Source organism: Helicoverpa zea, chromosome 19 (assembly GCF_022581195.2).
Source record: "Helicoverpa zea isolate HzStark_Cry1AcR chromosome 19, ilHelZeax1.1, whole genome shotgun sequence".
Taxonomy (NCBI): Eukaryota; Metazoa; Arthropoda; class Insecta; order Lepidoptera; family Noctuidae; genus Helicoverpa; species Helicoverpa zea.
The window spans coordinates 3,757,278-3,776,532 of record NC_061470.1 but is presented as its reverse complement, the minus strand read 5'-3'; the positions used below and the strand labels follow the sequence as shown (position 1 = coordinate 3,776,532).

Genomic DNA, 19,255 nt, shown 5'->3' with positions numbered 1-19,255 from the left:
GCAACCAACTAAAATTAGCCAACGTGTTTCTTCAGCAGTTCCATCACAAAGCGCAAGGTGGCGCTTCTTCGGTAGGTAAAACTGTTTTACGACTCGCGCTATCTCTAGACCTTCAAATGACCTTTTGTGTATGTCCTCTCGGCGACTTACTATTTGACAGTACTACCAACGTAGCAGTTCGGGAGTGTCTGTGTTCCACCGGATAAATTAAAACAAAAAAAAGTAAGTGAATTTAAATATTTATAACTAATAATAGCATACATTTTCGACAATGCTCAAGAATGTTTAGAAAGTTAAATCGTTTTCGGTTCGGTTAGTAATATTGTTAAGGTTATGTTGTAATTATCTTTGTTACTATTTTTTAGAATTTATACTACTTTCCGCGATTTAGTCCGATTTGGGAAAGTTAATTGAAGTTTAATATTAATTTAATAATTAATTTTGAGTCAAACGTGTCTGAAAATTAAGATGTCGTCATAATTTTGTGCAGTTGCTCATTTTCAGTTATTTCCTTATAAGAACGTAATAAAAATTACAAGCGATATCTTCCCAATCTAAAGGATATCTTTAGTGTGGTTATGTGGATTTATCTATTTATATTACCTATTTTATCAAGGTTCAATACCATGATATTATGATCTTCAACGTTATGATATAATAAATGAAAAATGTTAGCATGTCCCTAAATTTTTTACCGATTGTGGAAGGTCAACATCAGTTTGCAATAAAAATTTCAGCCCACTGTGTATTTCTGAATTTTGGAGTGATGCTATGTGGAAACGTATTTTGTTTTCAATGACCTTTCAAGGTCACCTTTGAGGAAGGCTAATATTAAACAAAGTCAAATTAATAGCAAATTAAATTTGAGATTCTGTTCTAGAAAGACAAACATATGATAGTTTATTAATTAGACATTATTTTTAGCTGCAGATTAAAACCTACTTTTTTATTATAAATTATTTTCAGACATATGAGTGATTAATAATTAATTTATTATACCTAGGTACTTAATATTTTAGTAAACCGATCATCTGTTCCAGTTGGTCTCATCGATAATCTTTTTACATACCACATCACTATTAAGATTTTTCGAAAATGTCAATATGACAAGTTATTTTTTAATTGACATTTGACAAGTAATCAATCGAGAAACACGACCTTCGTAATTTAATTTAAAAACAAATGAATAAACAGACAGCAGAATCTGTTACTTTGTGATGGTGAGTTTTTGATAGAACACTATTTTATAATGTCGAGTATAATATTTTTAAGTTTATTTTAATTTATAAGTGCATTTTTTAAATTAAAAAATTACAAATCTTCAATAAACCACAATGGGGGCTAAAGGTAAAAAAAAGAAGGGAAAAAAGGGACCTCCGGAGTCAGGATGGATGCCTGGATTTGGAACGAAGGGTAGTTATAACATTTCATACTAAACCTATGCTATTTTCAATCGTAAATACCAGGATAACATGAGACATTAACAGGTAAATTCTATTTACAAGTTTACACTGGACTCATTTACTTTTCACGACAAAGTGTGGCATAATGATGTTCAATCGTAAATACCAGGATAACATGAGACATGAACAGGTAAATTCTAATTAAAAGTTTACACTCAACTCAGTTTACTTTTCATGTCAAAGTGTGAAATACAATCATGACAATATGGAGTTCTAGTTTAATCAGCACTTATGGTTCATTCTAATGAGAAAAAAATAGCAATTTGTGTTGATAAAGTGTTTTATCCAGTGTTCGATCTTAGTGATCTTAGATGACTTATGTAATAGCCGTTGGAAAATTCCATGTTCTTCACCAGTATTTGGGTTAATGGATACGGAAATACACTCTACATACACTTGGATACCTATATACTAAATAAATATGATTTGAGTGTAATGAAATTAGCTCGTGTAGGACAATCCGCTGTGTTAAATAATGATAAACAAGATACCTATGTGTCCACGGAATGAAACGGTTCCCAAGTCAACAATATTTTTAATAATTTTTAATGATAACACTGACTGGTCTTTCAAGATTAATATAAAGTGTCTGACACTCCCTCACACTGCACCCACAGCGGGGAGAAAGGGCCTATTTTCAGCAGTGGATTTCTAATGGCTTGAATTCTGATGATAAAAGTTAAATGTAATGGAACTTAACTAGGAAACGGAAAGTAGACTTAATAGTTAATTAAACAAAGTATTTATAAACAGTAATCTTGAACTAGTCTAATTACTTCTCATTATCTTAATCAATATTATGTTGTAGGAATGTCTAATCAGTTTGTTTGTAAGAGAAAATAAACATTAATTAGAGCTGTCATTTACAGTATTTCTAAATTGTATTGACACAATACTTACGAAGACATATATTTTATAGATTTTTAAATCTTAATTTCCATGTACTTTTTCAGTAAATTTTCCCTACTTTGTAATTGTTCTCTTAAATTAATGATTAATTTCTGCCGTTTGTAAATTCCCAATAAACCTTGAGTGCTTTAGGAAATTCATAATTATAACACCTAAAGCCTCAGGGTAGTCTGTTTTTTGCGTTTGTTGCCCGTGGTACTACCAATAGTACTACCAGTAGTACCACGGGCAAATTTTTCTTCCCGTAGTACTACCAAGCGGTCTGGTAGTACCACGGGCAAGAAAAAACTACCCGTGGTACTACTGTCAATATTTTAGTTTTTTTTTCAACCCTTTTGTTGTCACAGTTGATATTGACATCCTAGAAAGAGAATTGAAATATATATTTTTTTAATGTGGATATTTTTGGTACTGTTTCGTAAATAGGTCTGGTAGTTGTGAAATTTTTCATTGCTCAAAATCGACAAGAGTCAAAAACACTTAGTTTTTTTTTTTTCAAATCAGAATTAATTATCTACTTACGTTTTTCGTTTTATTTATATTAAGTAGATAAGTATTATATTAAGTAGGTAGTGTTATTCATTAAAATTATCGACCGCATTGAGTAGGTATTGATATGAACATGTAAGTTATGCTGTCCTAGTACTTTTTTTTGGTTCGGCCGTCTTCTGTAAATTAGATTTAAAACGTACTTTGTACGTTCAGCGCAGATAGTGTAGCTTCCTAACAGTGAAAGAATCATAGGGTTTGACGCATTAGGTGCACTTCTCAAATTATACATCATGCTCAAATGGTGCACTTCGCAACTGGTGCTCTTCTCAAATAAATTTCTTTGTTATAATTTATTTTGGAGTAGGTGACTCTTTCTTACATATCTTTTTTTTGTTATTTTTGTATGACTTTTTATATTACTTTTAAATTTTTTCGATTTTTTAATTTTTAAAAATCATGAGCCTAAAATAAATATTTGTATGGGATAAGGGCAGGAGGATGATGATGTATATAAAAATATTTGAAATAAGTTCGGACTTTGACTGTTTGCCTACTCGCTACAGCAGCGTAGCGAGTGTTTCAAAACTTAGAATCCTGAGCGATAGCGAAAGAATCAAAAGAGCACAAGGTGAAAAATCTTTGCACTCGAGTGCAACACGTAACTTTTTATCAATCACCGGAGTTAACCTACCAATCTCGGAATTTCGATGCAACTGCTCTCCCCGTGTACCAAGACAGCATAACTTACCTGAGTATTCCAATGTCCAGACGGAAATGCTGACCAAGTACCAGGATAGCATAAAATACATCAAGTAAATCCCACGAGATCGAGGTATTCAATTCTAATTTGTGAAAAAAAAACTAAGTGTTTTTGACTCTTGTCGATTTTGAGCAATGAAAAATTTCACAACTACCAGATCTATTTACGAAATAGTACCAAAATATATCCACATTAAAAAAAATATATATTTCAATTCTCTTTCTAGGATGTCAATATCAACTGTGACAACAAAAGGGTTGAAAAAAACCTAAAATATTGACAGTAGTACCACGGGTAGTTTTTTCTTGCCCGTGGTACTACCAGACCGTTTGGTAGTACTACGGGAAGAAAAATTTGCCCGTGGTACTACTGGTAGTACTATTGGTAGTACCACGGGCAACAAACGGTTTTTTGGGTACCTAACAAAAAATGTTTTTGTTAAGTACTCAAATCTCTACAATTTATTCATCTATCTTGAGAAATCTATGCATAAGTGCACTATGAGTTTGTAGGCTACATCCTTCCTGACTTATGAAAACCAATATAATAGACATTTTGGGTGATATTTTTTTAATTTCACTTATGTAATACTAGGTAAAGCTTACCACTTTCATTTATTGTTTTTTTTTTTCAGCAGACATTGAGTAGGTTGTTCAAAATAATCAATAACTTCATTGTGTCGCACCACATCCCCGTTCCAGTGACTCGTATTACAATTTCAATGTATGGTGCATCCTATTCCTATCGTATCAACTCTTCTGACAATGTCAATGTATTGTTGCAGCCACTATGAGTACCTACTTCCAGTACCCGACTCCCGAGCTGCAGGAGGAGCTCAGGAAGATCGCTCAGGCGATCGTAGCTCCTGGCAAGGGTATCCTTGCCGCTGATGAGTCCACCGGTGAGTTGTCTTCGATTGTAGTCTTTATTCTGTTGGGGATTAGGTTTAATTTTATTTGAAGGATAAATAGTGAGTTTGTTAATTCTAGTCTTCTGTTAGTGAATTTCTAAAATATAATTTGGGTTTGCAGCAGTTGTTCTACTGTGATTGATATTGAGCACTTTCTACTTCAAATTATTATTTTATACCTATTTCAATCTAAAGTTTAAACAATAGTAAATTAAGTACAACAATAGTAATACGTGGTTTGATATACTGCAATAACTTTTCTGTGGATTTTTTTATTCCATTTTAGTTAGGAAACAGTTGACTGATACTTTTTATACTTGAATGTTAAGTCACCAAAGGGATAAATGTTAACCCATTATTTTCTCTTAGCAATGTTTTCATACATTTCTTCCACTTGGGTCCAAAATTTTGTAGAAAAAACTAAAGAAATTTAAATTTATCTTCAATTTCCTTCCACATGGCTCCAAAAAATTGTGTCTATCTTCAGCAAAATATCAAAATTACGTCTCTGTCCCTACTTAAAATCTTGGAGCTAGGGGAAAGGATTTTATTATTTTTAAAGAATTGATTTTTTGGACCCTTTGGGAAGGAATTTGTGGAGCAGGTGGGAACAAGCCCTAATGTTGTGATGTGTGTTGGCAGGTACCATGGGCAAGCGTCTCCAGGACATCGGAGTGGAGAACACAGAGGAGAACCGCCGCAAGTACCGCCAGCTGCTCTTCAGCTCTGACCCCGTAAGTTATTTATATTAATTTTGTATTATTTTCAGTTTTTAAGTTTTTTTTTTTGCATCATTTGCATGCAAGAAAGTTTTTACCATCCTTAGGGAAAATCCCTACAGCTCAGAACATTACAATACCTACCTATTGTTTTAGTTCCGAGTATTTTCCTGTACCTATCTCTTTTTCTCGTGTTGTATTTTTTTTAATGTAATTTAAAACTTTAAATTTACTGAACTTTTTTTTCATAACACACGCTAAAATTTCATCAGCTTGTTAGAATTACTTGAAAGTTAGCAAGACAAAGTTCACAAAACCTGTTTTCTGCTAAGAGTGACTCAAAATTGTATAGACACGCATTTTGCCAGTCATGTTCGTGTACAATTTCAGAATGCTACTGAAAAATTTCATGTCGAAAAATCTGTTAAAACTTTGCCTCCGGTATCAATGGCTAGATGCTTAGTAAACCAAAAGACTTGAGAAGTCTTATCTTGGCTAAAAAATAATCTATACTAAGTTATAGGGGGCATACCTATTTTAGTCAACATTTTAGTAAGTATACAATTTCAGACTCCTAGTGAAAAATTCAACGTGGAAAGAAACAAAAAAACTTTGCCCCCCCGTAACAAATAACAGATACCTATCCAAAAGACCTGAACAAGTCTTATCGTACCTAAAATCAATCTAAAATTAGCCCGATGACATTTGCTTTAAAAAAAAAGAATGTAAAAAATCAAAAAGTTGTTTATCGTCAAGGAAATCGGCTCGATATCATAATGTTAATTAAATTCCGTTACGTAGTTGCTACGAAGTTTTAGAGAGGTGTGGCAGCCGTGCCCCCAGAATAACCGGTTTTGTTTTCGACTGATTTGAATGTCTTGGAATTATCCAATGCGTATGACGTGTTTTTGTACTTACTTGTAAAGTCATGTTTGCAAGCGTTTTTAATTTAAAGTAGCTTATCTATTTCAGTATGTTGGCTAGAACGTGTATTATCATGATCGTACCTGTAGATTTTTGTTTTCACTCATTAACTCGGTGAGAAAAATCATGTCTCAGATATGTATGTGGCCGTGGCTATATTTTGTCGTAAGAACAAACACATTGAACTACACAGATTAAGACTAGACAAGCCAACACCTAATATTAGTAGAAAGGACCTCAATTCTCTTACCTTGAAAGCATTCAACGTTATTAATTTCCTCGTCCCAATCTAAGTTCAAGAATAAGGAAGTATAAAATACTACAAGAACTAAATTACTCTGTTTTTGCATGACATGACCATAATATGGCGTGCCTGACTTCTTCCATGTTCCTACATTGCGTCATAGACCCACAAAATGTGAAGTCATCGTAACGGTTTTTGTAGTACGGGTTCAAAGTCACGTATGCCATGGAAGATGGTCGCGTCATAATCGAAAGTGACCTTCAAATGACTTGGCTTGCAGTCGATCGATAGGATGTCTGCTTCTGTGAGAATTCATGATTGATGCAGTGGGGGTTCTTATAATCTTTCTGTGAATAAGTGGATTTCCTCACTAGATTATATAGTTCTTGATATGAGCCCTATACAAGTGATTCCCAAAATTCTATCTCTAGGAAGCAAATCGATGGATAGAGTATTCTATACGTTAAGTCAGAAACTTGCGAAGAATTATTTTATTGACTCTTCAGAAGAATACTAAAGAATGCTTAAAACTCGTATTTATAAGTGACACGATCTTTATCTATGCACATTGAATTGACAAGTCTAAGCACCACTTCTTTTATTTTCAGTTTGTCCTTTCAGACCTTGAAGAAATATGCGTTTCAATTTTATCCCATTCACTGTAGAACGAATGAATGTTGTATGGATCACGTGCATCTAACAATTAAATATATTACTCACGTGCAATGAAAGTGATGCAAATGCTCCTTGCATAACAGAAATAACGTTGTTATTTAAGTGTCTTGGCATTCGACTGCTCTTGTCTCTAAATTGGAGTTCAATAAAATTCCAATACTTTCATTTAATAGTATTAATATTGGCTGTAATCACACTTGGCCAACAATGTATGTGTCGTTTTCATTTAAAACACGCATAAATAGATTCATGATTTTCAGATCTTGGATAGTGTGTTCAGAAGCCGAAAGCTTTGCAATCCGTTTCGCCGTGGGGTCCGTGTTTGTAACTGGTTTTTCAAGATCATAAGCCACTAAAACTTAGGCCGCTATCCCACTGGCGTTTTACGAGCATTGACGTCTATGTCTTGCCAACAAAAGTTAACTTTGCGCAGAAGCGCCGTTGACCTCAACGCTCTCGTAAAACACCTATAGGATAGCAGCCATATTTGGAAAATGCCTTGACAGATTATGTTAGGTAGCTAAATATGGTCCTGAAAACAAGGTACCTATTCATCCAGGAGCCTCCCAAATAATGTTCATCATTGCCCGAGCCGTTTCCCAACTAGGTTGGGGTCGGCTTCCGGTCTTTTGCGTCATCCCTAATAATGTTGCAACGTAAATATCTGTCCTTAACCTGAACAGGTGATCTCTGTCTCTTGTCATACATACCTTTCCAATAAACAATCATACGTTATTAAAATTGTTGACATATGCAGGTGACTTGTCTGTTCACGCCTCTAAGCGTCATGGCGCCTGACAGCTTTATTGAGATCGGTCTAGACTAATATGGCATGATACGATAGGAATAACTTTCTAGATGTAATTTCCGGCTTACGTTGAGAGCTGGTTTGTTATCGTATGATTGTGTTACGTTAGTCTATGACAAAACTTATTGTTTAAAATGTATGGTGTAGGTAGGTTTTCTGGATTCAAGGCTCCCGAAATGAAATGGACCTGTCAGCACTAACACCAGGCTTAAACTGGTCAGAAGGTGCGCTTATGCGGCACCATAATTCTCGCGAAAAAACACTAAAATTGTGGTTAGTATCAAAGTAGGATAATCGTGGAATAAATGGAGGTGTTCAAAATATCTGATAAACTGTTTGACTGATTAGATGAAGTACCACTTGATGATTGCCCGATAAACGTTGTTTCCTGTTGTTTCACCCGCATACTCCGACTCCGTACCCACATCAATTTATCGCTCAAAATTTAGCGTCAACTATAGCTATATATCCCTTAAATATTTTAACCAGTGCCTAAAGCACCCTAATCATATTTCTATCTACTTAAACCTCATCTTCTTTCCAGGTGGTCTCCGAAAACATCTCCGGCGTGATCTTGTTCCACGAGACTCTCTACCAGAAGGCTGATGATGGCACGCCCCTGGTAGCCCTGTTGGAGAAGCGTGGTATCATCCCCGGCATCAAGGTCGACAAGGGTGTTGTGCCCCTGTTCGGCTCTGAAGATGAGTGCACCACTCAGGGTGAGCATATAATTTTTTTTATTGTCCTTTTAACCCCTTGTATAGTTATCGGCACGGATAATGAGCTCTCGGAAGAGTGGGGATCGCTTTGCGCACTGTACACTTATGGCAATAAACCACTAAATCACTTCTGCGCAGGTGAAGGTCAGAGCTCAATATCCTTGCCGATGATTATATGCCACGCGAGACACGGTGGATTTTCTATTGTACTCTAATTAGCTGCATTCAAGATGTTAAGGCTTGTGCGAGAGAATCTGACAGCCAAACTTATGAAGGGGTATCGGGTTGCCCTGGTAACTGGGTTGATGAGGTTAGATATGCGGTTGCTAGTACTGTATATTTGACCTCCGGAATTGTTAATCTGGAAGCCCTCCCCAATATAATTGGAGAAAGTGGTTTAAGTTCACTGGAGAATATTTTTTCATGATTATATAAAGTTTAGATCCTACGTGTTTTGAGACACAAAAAAATATTACTACAGCCGTTGTACGCTAAATCTTTTTATGTCAAAACCTGTCTGTCTGACTACTTTTTAGCCAGAATTTACAAACCAGTCGCGAGCCTCTTTTGAGTCGATGACCGGTTCTTTGCGTATTACATTATAAGTGTTGCTAACAGGAAATAATCCTTATTCTTCTTCAAATAAAGTTTATAATGTCAAGGCAATATTTTGAAATACTAAATGCTTAAACTTCGACATTTCATTTAAAATGCACATCGATAATATTGTTGTTTTAAGGAATATTTTATTGGTTTGTACAAGACTGGAAGTAAGATAGTTCTTATCAATAAGTATTGACGGTATTATTAAATTATGACATTATTATCTCTAGTGAGGGGATTTGAAAGGATGTCGGCACTTTGTAAAGTCTTATATGGTTTACCTTTTCTTTTGAAGAAGAAACAACGTAGTTTGTAATAATACAAGATAATCATTTACCTTAGAAACAAGTTCTTACATGAAATAAAAACGGCCGATCTTCACAGTGACTTATAATTTTTATAGATAACTTAGTGAACTTTGGACCTTATATATTTAGATTTAATGCCCGTTGAAGTAATTTAAATCTGATAAAATATATTCTCTTGCGTAGAACTAAAAGAAAAGTCTGAATTTTATAGTTTATATTATTTTTATATAGGAAGGTAGGTGCCTAGTAACTAAATTAACAGTGGGTGTGTCAATTTTCGAATATTGCACAGAAATAGTCATCATGATTGTGTCAATGAGGCCGAGGGGGCTCGACTGCCCTTATCTCCTCTTATCTCTTACTCAAATCCGTAAACAACTCATTTTGTAATTAGACTACATTTCCTATCTGTTAATTATGATTGATATTCAAATAATGACACAAACAATTAGTTGTTATGCGGCCCTGGTATTGTCATGCATAGAATTAACATTAAATTGTCGAAAATCTATTTTTGGATATTCTGGACGTAAACAAGTAAAACAATACTGATTTATTTAGTTTTTCTAAAGAGTTTTCTGTCATTAAATCGACAATCTTTAAGATATCTGTACATTTTATTTTCACCGGCTGTGTAATTTAGAAACACATACATAGGTACAGGATACAAGTGAACTTGATACATAGTTCAGAAGAATTCTTAGGAAACTGAGGCTAGCTTTGGACACCTCCTCAATTTTTTGTTCTCCTGGTACTCACTCAAACATGTTTAAATCGACCAAATTGCCACTGGCAATTGTTTTTAATCAATCTGTTGTGTTCCAATCTTTTCAACTTATTACACTCAATCAAAAAATATTAAAGAGTGTTATGTAGTCGCTAGGGTCGATAAAGTATATTTTTACTCCATTATATTGTTTTGTTGTGTAAAAGTATTGAGATAACCTATCTCGTTATCTTTTTGTTATTGAAAATATGAGTTGCATCAGACTCTTAATGGAACAATGTTTTTTGGGCGTGTCAACCATGACTCAGTTTTAATGATATTTTTTAAAATTGCTAATTATCATGACATCAACGATGATAATTTTTCTTATAATCTTTATCGAGATATCTACAAAATGAATTTAAAAGCTTCCTACTAAATAAACATAAACTTTTCAGGCTTTATCATTCTTATTGTTTGCATTCCGACCTTACCGACGATTATGCAATTTTCGTTATTCTTTCCCAGGTCTCGATGACTTGGCCCAGCGCTGCGCTCAGTACAAGAAGGACGGCTGTCACTTCGCCAAATGGCGTTGTGTCCTCAAGATCGGCCGCTTCACCCCCTCGTACCAGGCGATCATGGAGAACGCGAACGTCTTGGCTCGCTATGCCTCCATCTGCCAGAGCCAGCGCATCGTGCCCATCGTCGAGCCCGAGGTGTTGCCTGATGGTGAGTGAACGAGTGAACTCTTGTGTATTTATGTGCTCCTAGTACTTTTTTATTTGGCTTCTTTAAAATTTATATTACAAATTAGCTCCTATGTATCATCATCAATCAAGTACATTATTATGTGTATGTGTGTGTGTAAAAGTTATCACATTTTGTATTATTTATTCTAGGTGACCACGACCTTGACCGCGCACAGAAGGTGACCGAGGTCGTCTTGGCTGCCGTCTACAAGGCGCTCAGCGACCACCACGTCTACCTCGAGGGTACCCTCCTCAAGCCCAACATGGTTTGTACATCTCCTATTAACTTTAACGCCCTAGTACATATTTATGGAGTGTATTCATGACTTTTGTTTGTTTACCTTCAGGTGACTCCTGGCCAGGGCTGCAAGAAGACTTACACTCCCATGGACATCGGCCGCGCCACCGTCACTGCTCTGCTCAGGACTGTGCCTGCTGCCGTTCCCGGTATTTAACCCTTTCAATAATTTCTATATGCCATATTTTTCTTAGACCTTAGACAAACAAAAGTTCTGATTTTATCACATAAAGTTACTAGAAGTTTTCGCCAAAAGTCTGAATTGGTTATTTCTTGTTTCACATTCTAGGAGTAACATTCCTGTCTGGCGGTCAGTCCGAAGAGGAGGCGTCAGTGAACCTGAACGCCATCAACACGGTTGACCTGAAGAGGCCGTGGGCCCTCACCTTCAGCTACGGCCGCGCCCTCCAGGCCTCCGTCCTCCGGGCCTGGGCCGGCAAGCCTGAGAACGTGCTCGCTGGACAACAGGAGCTCATCAAGCGCGCTAAGGTGACTTGATTGTACTAGGGTGACATGAGATGAAGGATATGTGGGTAAAACGAAAGGTGGAGTCAATGAGATTGAAAGTGTCGTTGTACTAGGATTGTATACTATGAGATGATGTAAGAAAGGAAGCTTGAGATAGAAGTTACCCAATTTTGAGTACCTATTTTCAACAAAACAAAGCATTGAGATATTAGGCGATTCAATCTCGCCTAAGTAGAGTATGTCCACAGAGGAATAATTTAAAAAAAACTACAAGGTTAGGTACCAGAACTTTAGCTAGTGGAGGATGTCGGTACAGGCCTACCAAGCCAATTGTCCGGGTGGTCAAAATAGGAACTAATGTTTTGACAGCCATTTAATTCAGTGCTACCAAATATGGAAAATTCAATGGACTTTTTAATGAAAAGGTTTTTAACAAAAAATATACATATTTGCGCTACAAAAAAGTAAGATGCACTTGGTACATAATTTTAACATAAAATCAAAATCTATTCTTATTTTCGTCATTAAAGTTGCTTGCGTAGATTAACTACATTAGAACAGTAGAGTAGTATATAAGGTATGACAGGGCAGGTAAGTAAATAGATAACCAATGGAAAAACAGTAACATTAAAATACTGACTGCATAAAACTAAGTTAGGATACTTACACCTAACTCTGGTTTCACTAAGTTCATTATTTATGCATGCATGTATTGCACATTTGTGTTGTCCTGTGTTTGTCCTATATGTGTGTACTAATTTGCTTAGAATATATCTAGTAATTTTGTATGTAGCTAGTGTCAAATATTGCATAATATTTTCTATGTACATTTACCAAATTTTAATTTGCAATCATCTTTGAATATTGGCATTATTTTTACATTAGCTGCATACAAACCATTTTATTTTTTAATTATTAACTAATAAACATTTTTTTCTCCCCAATCCTCATTCGACATTGCACCAACGACGCTGCGCCTGCACACCTTATCCACCTATCACGTGTCGGCATTGGCATTCTAAATTCAAACATCTAAATATGGACGCCATTTCTTTGCCAATCGTGAAGGCCAACGGTTTGGCTTGCGTTGGCAAGTACGAAGCTGGGTCCATCCCATCGTTGGCAGCTGACAAGTCCAACTTCGTTAAATCGCATGCCTACTAGAAAGTTCTAAGTTAAGCAAAAAACTATATTTCGTCAATAACTTAAATACTTTGCCATGTTATGGTCGAGTTAAATTATATGGCTGCTTTTGGCGCTTAAGTTAATTCAAGATTTAAGTCTCAAAATACAATGAAGTTATTTTATATAAAAAGACGAATTGCAATTTTTACATTCCATAAAGTATGAAAGCTGTTTAATTTTTTATCAAATCACAAATTTTATCTCGAATTGTGATCCATAAAATGGCATTTATTTTTTTACTCTTTAAGTTTTTTAATTATATATTTATGCTAAGTTGTTTTTAATCAAGAGAAAATTTATTAATACTGAAACCTTGACCAATCTATGATCGATTTTTCTTGTTGTATTATTTGTAAAAAGGTTCTAACAAAACTTAACTCATATCTTGAACCAGGTAAGTGTATAGAACAAAACATCAGATTTAAATCATTAAATGGGTTTTCATTTACAAATAATACAACATTTAGTCGTAAAAACCATGATAACGCGTTTAAAATTGAAAACAAAATGGCGGCGAAACTCATCTTTCACTTACAAAAAAGTGTAAGCGACACTCAAGGAAAAACAGATTGACCGCCATTTTCTCGTTCTAATTTTAAACATGTTGTATTCTGCATGTATTATCCAATAGTATGCTTGAATAGTGTGTAGTACCAACACTAATTGCTTTGTGTGTATAACATTGTTGAAATAAATAATGATAATTGTTCGTGTTGACATTTATTTTCACCTTTTACATGTAGTTGTGTTGTATGAGATGTCCAACGTAGTTTTCTTGGAGTAGAAAGTAGTCCAGTAATGTTGCATGATAAAGAATATAAATTAAATATCCAGTTGATAAAAATAGACGAGTAGAAGATAGTAGGTATTTAATATCGATAATAATAGCTCACTGACATTCTAACTTGAGGACTATTTATTCATACTAATTTGAGAAAATGCGTTTTGGAAGAGGGAGTAATTGGGATGGTGACTGACTGAAAATAATAATTTTATCAGAGTACTAATTGTTTCTTATAAAGAGGGGACAATGTCGAAAGCTAAAATGGAGGCTTAGCTGATTTACATAATACTACAACACCAATTATATAAATAATATCGAAGTCAAATGTCGAAGCTAGAATATAAACTAAGATTTCCTAAGACGGACATCTAAGGTGGATGTTTTTTAAGAGTCCACTAAAAACTTATGGCCATTGCTGAATATATGGCTTTCATAAAATAAACCTATGTTGAGCATCGAATACATCTTTCATACATAATAAGAAAAGTCCATAAATTAAATGAGAGATGTCTTGTATTTTCACCATGTGAGTTGCACAATTTAAATCAAACAATAAACAGCCGTGAAATTGCCGCCCATTGGTAAATTTGGCGATTTGACAACTGAAAACGGTTCGGTAATCGTTATGGTTAGACGGTGCTACTCGCTGAAGAATCTATTTATTAAGTTTGAATTGTCAGCACTCCAGAATTTTCTTCCTTGTCATAATCAGACTTTTTATTACATACCACTGCAGGGATCTTTCCTCATAGAGATAAGGAATGCTCATTACCTAATCACTATGCTTGCTCAAGGCGATATTAAACTTAAGTCCAAGTTTCTTCAAGACATTTCCATGTACCTAACTTAAAATTATTCGAACGAGCATCTAACATTTAAAAAAACTGAAATACTAGAAAAATACGATTTTAAGGAGTGGGTGATAAACTCCAAAATAGCCAATTGTACCTATAAGTGAAATAACAAATAGATTTATGTGTATTGACCTTGAACTTATGATAGATACACCCAAAGTTACAAAGTATAGGTGTTGCCACAACAAATAAACAGAATTTCGTACGGTACGCATTATTAAGTAAAGAGTTTGTTTGTAAGAGAAAGTGTGAAAGACTGTTAGTTTGTTGTTTTCATTAAGGGCAACATTACATATAAATTATTTATTTATATAACATGGAAGACTTGCAGCTAAAAAAACTAGGAATAACAAGTTTAATTAACATTGAGCCAATGACAAGTCTTACCTTATTATGAAATTAAGATTAAAACTCTATTGTAAATCTACTACGATATAATCGTCTGGCAACGCTACTAATAAGTGTTGCCACGTTTAAAATTAATTACTAAAAATATGTCATCTGTTTCTTTCCAGGGTAACGGCCAGGCGTCGCAAGGCAAATACGTGGCTGGATCCGTAACAGGTGTGGGCGCCGATGCCGGTCTGTTCGTTGCTAACCACGCGTACTAAACGCACAACACATTCAATACACTATATCGCTAGATTCAGTAGAAAAATACGCGATAAAACAATTTAAAAACTCCACAGACTATACAAAATTATGACACGCTAGCTTGTTCCGTTCCGTTACCGCAACGAGAATAACAGACGATGAAAGTCAGTTTTCAAATTGAGAATGTCGTCTTACGCGCCAAATGAAGTTCCAAGAATGAAATTTAAAACATGGCGCGAATTATTTAGAGGTTATAAGCGAAATGTTAGATTTTAAGACACAGAACACTTGAATATTATCAAACTTTTTGCCTATTGTATGTCTATGCATACATTTTTGTAATAAAATTAGATTCGACAGTTATTTATTGAAAAACCATTTAGAGATTGTATTTAATAGTCGCATTAACTGTAGTGGTTGATAAATAAATGTTGTTACTGTGCTATTAAGATAGAAATTATTAGATTTTGATATTAATTTATTTACAAAAAAAGAACATGGTATATAAATGTTATTTTTTAAATCAGATCATCATGTATGTTAATTTTGTATGTATTGATTTTTTAAATATCATTTTTAGTTTGTATACTATTTTGATATGTTTAAGAGTATAAAATATATTAATATTTGATCAGGTAGTTTTGTTTCATTTCATTAGATGTAACCAAGTAGATATAGGTGTACCTTCTGCGATGAAAACCAAGGAAATAAGAAAAACCAAAGATAAAGTACAATATGTCGAGTTTATCTGATGATCAGATCACTTAAAGGTACTATTGTTGTCTTGAATTCATGAAAGTATCTACATACAATAAATAACTTCCTTCTTACTGAGACTGTCCTATATAAACCAGGCACCAGCCTATTATCTACTATCCAAGTGGAGAAATGGATCTATATTTTACCAATTATTCCTTGCTAGTCAGTGGTTAACGAATTTGTGATCAAATCCTGGTTTAGCTACTCGACTTCCAGCGATATTCCCATTTCAATAGGTATAAATAAAAAAATATTTCAATTTTACGTCTCTTGGCGAAATTGCCCTTTGGTCAAATCAGCGATTCGTCGTCAACCAGACATAAATATGGTTCGGTTATAGCTAAATGGTGTTACCTACTCTTTCATATTCAACACTGATCTGAAATTAAATAATAATAAAAAAATATATATAATAATAATTAATAAATTAATAAAAAAAACTTTAAAATAAATTGGTATCCATTTACCGTAGTTAGTGTGTATAATTTAGTAAATGTCAAGATATCACACGCATGTTGAGATAATTCGGAATCCCTTGACCCTTTCTAAATAGGCGCTTATAACAGGTTATAACAAGCTTATAAAATCATAAGTTTCTCCCCCTACGTTAATTAATTTATCTGTTAGTTTTTGAAATTATGACGTTTATCATGGATAAATGCTCCATAAACTGCATAGTTTATTCAACTTTGACACAAATGACACCATGACAATCCCATTAGAGGACGTTCCAAAATTCTTAGAACCTATGGTATAAACAGTACCGAAACTAGGTGGAAAGTTTATTTCTACCCTGTACCCAACATGGAGACCAAAATGACTAACGGAGATGCCATAACAGAAAATCTCCTTAGAAAGTAGCACCCGCACTTGCAGGTGCTGGGGGGACGAGAACCGTTACTGTCTCCGCCTTTATATGCCTTCTTTGGAACCCGTCCTTTGTAATACCAAAAACCGCTGACGGATGTCTCAAAGAACCCGAAAGCCTCGTTGATTCATTCGGTATTACTCGTTTTGGTCATGTCCACCGTACGAATTTGACCATTTGACTTCGTTACATGAAGGCGCTTTACCTACCTGCATTATGGCATTTCTGCTCATATTTCTTTCCTCTGTGGTACCCACATTACTATGCAGACAAACTTGATGAACCGTTTAATTGAACTGTTCTCGAGTCAATAGCTAGACGGTAAGGGTGGTATCATAGTGAAGTGACCATAGATTTAACAAGGTGTTGGTAAACTTAATGGTCAGGGTTTCTTTTCCTGTAGGTACGTAATAAAGATTAAAGGGGAGAAAAGGTAGGTAAATATGTTTAATAACTTTCGCACAGGGTCAATCACATTAGGTAGGCACCTAACTAGAGCTCCACCCTTGCTGCGATCTAATGCTCTTGGTTATAATGCGATCTTTAATAGTCCAGAACGCGACCTTCGATTGACGTTCGACTCGATTCGACTGAGATCCAATCCCGACTCGATTACTATTGAAGCGTATGTGGCATTCCGCTATTTTTTCTTTGAAATAAACGTTTTTATCCTTTTCTGTCATTCAATAATGAATCATTTTGTCTGCAAATGATTTACGATTGCAAAATGATTGTACAGCAAACTACCGTATAGACCAAAATCATCAAAATAGCAGACCAATCGCACACCAATCAAATGTCAATCGAATACGATTGGTCTTTTATTATATGTTTATAATTTTTATATTTTATTATATGATATTATAGTAGCAGAATGCCCGATATGGTTAAAACTGCTATTACGATCATATTGCGATTCGATTTCTATTCGATTTTGACATTATTAACTTAGGAGAATCGGGGCCCAGAACGCAAGTGACCCTTATGGGTTTTAAAATCGAATGGGTAAATTTTGAGGTTTTAAAAATGTTCCTAGTTACCTAGGTAGGTCTATCCTACATAGTTATAGGTAGGATACATTGATATAGATTTATCTGCGTTTTGTTAACTATTGACTTCTGCCCCTACATCCATCCGTCTTGAATAAACCCTTTTAAATACTTGATTCTTGATGAGAAAATTGACAAAAAGTCTGCCTGCCATATAAATAGAATGCTACCTATATCTTATTCAATGTAAGGCCCTTATTCTTCTTTTCTAAGCCTTATATGGTGGTCCCTATTCCCATAAACCTAACAGTAAACTTTCTTGTTTGCAGAAGGACTTGAGTCCAGCCTTAGGATGCAGTAACTGCAGTCCATTGCAACGTTACTGCAATTCCATTATGAAATATACCCACCTATGTTGTTATTTCTTAAGGAATAAATGAATTTTCAACCTGAAATTGGTACTTCTGATTATTTTTCTCAAATTAGCAACAGTCTAGAATGTTCCTTATTTTGTCTAGGTCTAGCTAGATATCTATCTGTCTGTCTAGCCATGTATCCAGTGTAGCATATTGTCCTTTGTCCTTCGCACCTATTGTTGTCAAAATCTTTCTACCTCTGTGGGTTCTCAAATCTTCCAATTTTATTTATGGAATATGTATGTAGTTTCATATTTCGAATGGCTAGTTTCTTGATTTTTGAAGTCGTTGAACGCCTAGCCGGACAACGCCACACGAAGAGGTATCTGTACCTAGAACAAGACCTAGACTTAGTACCTTCATAATTATTTAGAACTTTTCAAGTGTATATTTGGTTCTAATATAGTTAATAACACTGGTCAACAGGATTTTTGGTGCAAAGGTGAAATATATAATTTCTTATAGATTATTTGATACGTAATCGAAGTCCAGAACATAAAGTTGCACTAGCACGTAGGGATTTAGAGATATACCCCTCCTAAAGTACCAAAAACGCGTTTTTTAACGATATTTGACGATATTTTTGAAGGACAGCAAAATTGTTTTTTAGTTTCTATCTATAGCATTATATAGTACTACTCTTCCCGATTGAAATTCATATTTTTTTCGAACGCTAAGAGTTTAAATTTTCATGAAATTTGTATACAGCTACGATAGTTCGATATTCCCTATATTTTATTCGGCATGTTAGTGTGAAAAAACTCCACTTTAGATATAAAATGGTATATATTGAGAAAGAAAACTTGCAAAAATATAAATTAAAATGGGGTTAATGCGGGGAAAGTAGTACTATATAATGCTTTAGTTAGAAATTACTAGAAAATTCTGCTGTCCCCGAAAAATTACATCAAATTTCATAAAAAAACGCGTTTTTGGTACGTTAGGAGGTATCTCTAAATCCCTACGTGCTAGTGCAACTTTATGTTCTGGACTTCGATTACGTATCAAATATACTACAAGAAATTGTATATTTCACCTTTGCACCAAA

General features: G+C 34.7%; 1 protein-coding gene across 3 annotated transcripts; it reads left to right on the top strand.

The window, feature by feature from the left end:
• The first annotated feature begins 82 nt into the window (after positions 1 to 82).
• LOC124639308 (fructose-bisphosphate aldolase) lies at positions 83 to 15,813 on the top strand. Of its 3 annotated transcripts, XM_047176590.1 has the most exons (10): positions 83 to 222; positions 4,409 to 4,525; positions 5,177 to 5,268; positions 8,449 to 8,623; positions 10,769 to 10,972; positions 11,143 to 11,258; positions 11,340 to 11,439; positions 11,580 to 11,779; positions 12,827 to 12,901; positions 15,097 to 15,813. In XM_047176590.1, the coding sequence occupies exons 2-10, from the start codon at positions 4,414 to 4,416 to the stop codon at positions 15,190 to 15,192; spliced, it is 1,170 nt and encodes a 389-aa protein (XP_047032546.1). In that variant the 5' UTR covers positions 83 to 222; positions 4,409 to 4,413; the 3' UTR covers positions 15,193 to 15,813. The 3 variants fall into 3 exon arrangements, with proteins under 3 accessions (XP_047032546.1, XP_047032544.1, XP_047032545.1); XM_047176588.1 differs by lacking the exon at positions 12,827 to 12,901; XM_047176589.1 differs by lacking the exon at positions 15,097 to 15,813 and having other exon boundaries at positions 12,827 to 13,652.
• The last annotated feature ends 3,442 nt before the right edge of the window (positions 15,814 to 19,255 follow it).

Bases quoted from the DNA above. Each gene is read 5' to 3' on its own strand.
- LOC124639308 (XM_047176590.1), top strand. From the start codon at position 4,414: ATGAGTACCTACTTCCAGTACCCGACTCCCGAGCTGCAGGAGGAGCTC. The intron at 5,269-8,448 runs GTAAGTTATTTA...TCTTCTTTCCAG, and splicing joins TGCTCTTCAGCTCTGACCCC to GTGGTCTCCGAAAACATCTC. The intron at 11,780-12,826 runs GTGACTTGATTG...CCAATCGTGAAG, and splicing joins AGCTCATCAAGCGCGCTAAG to GCCAACGGTTTGGCTTGCGT.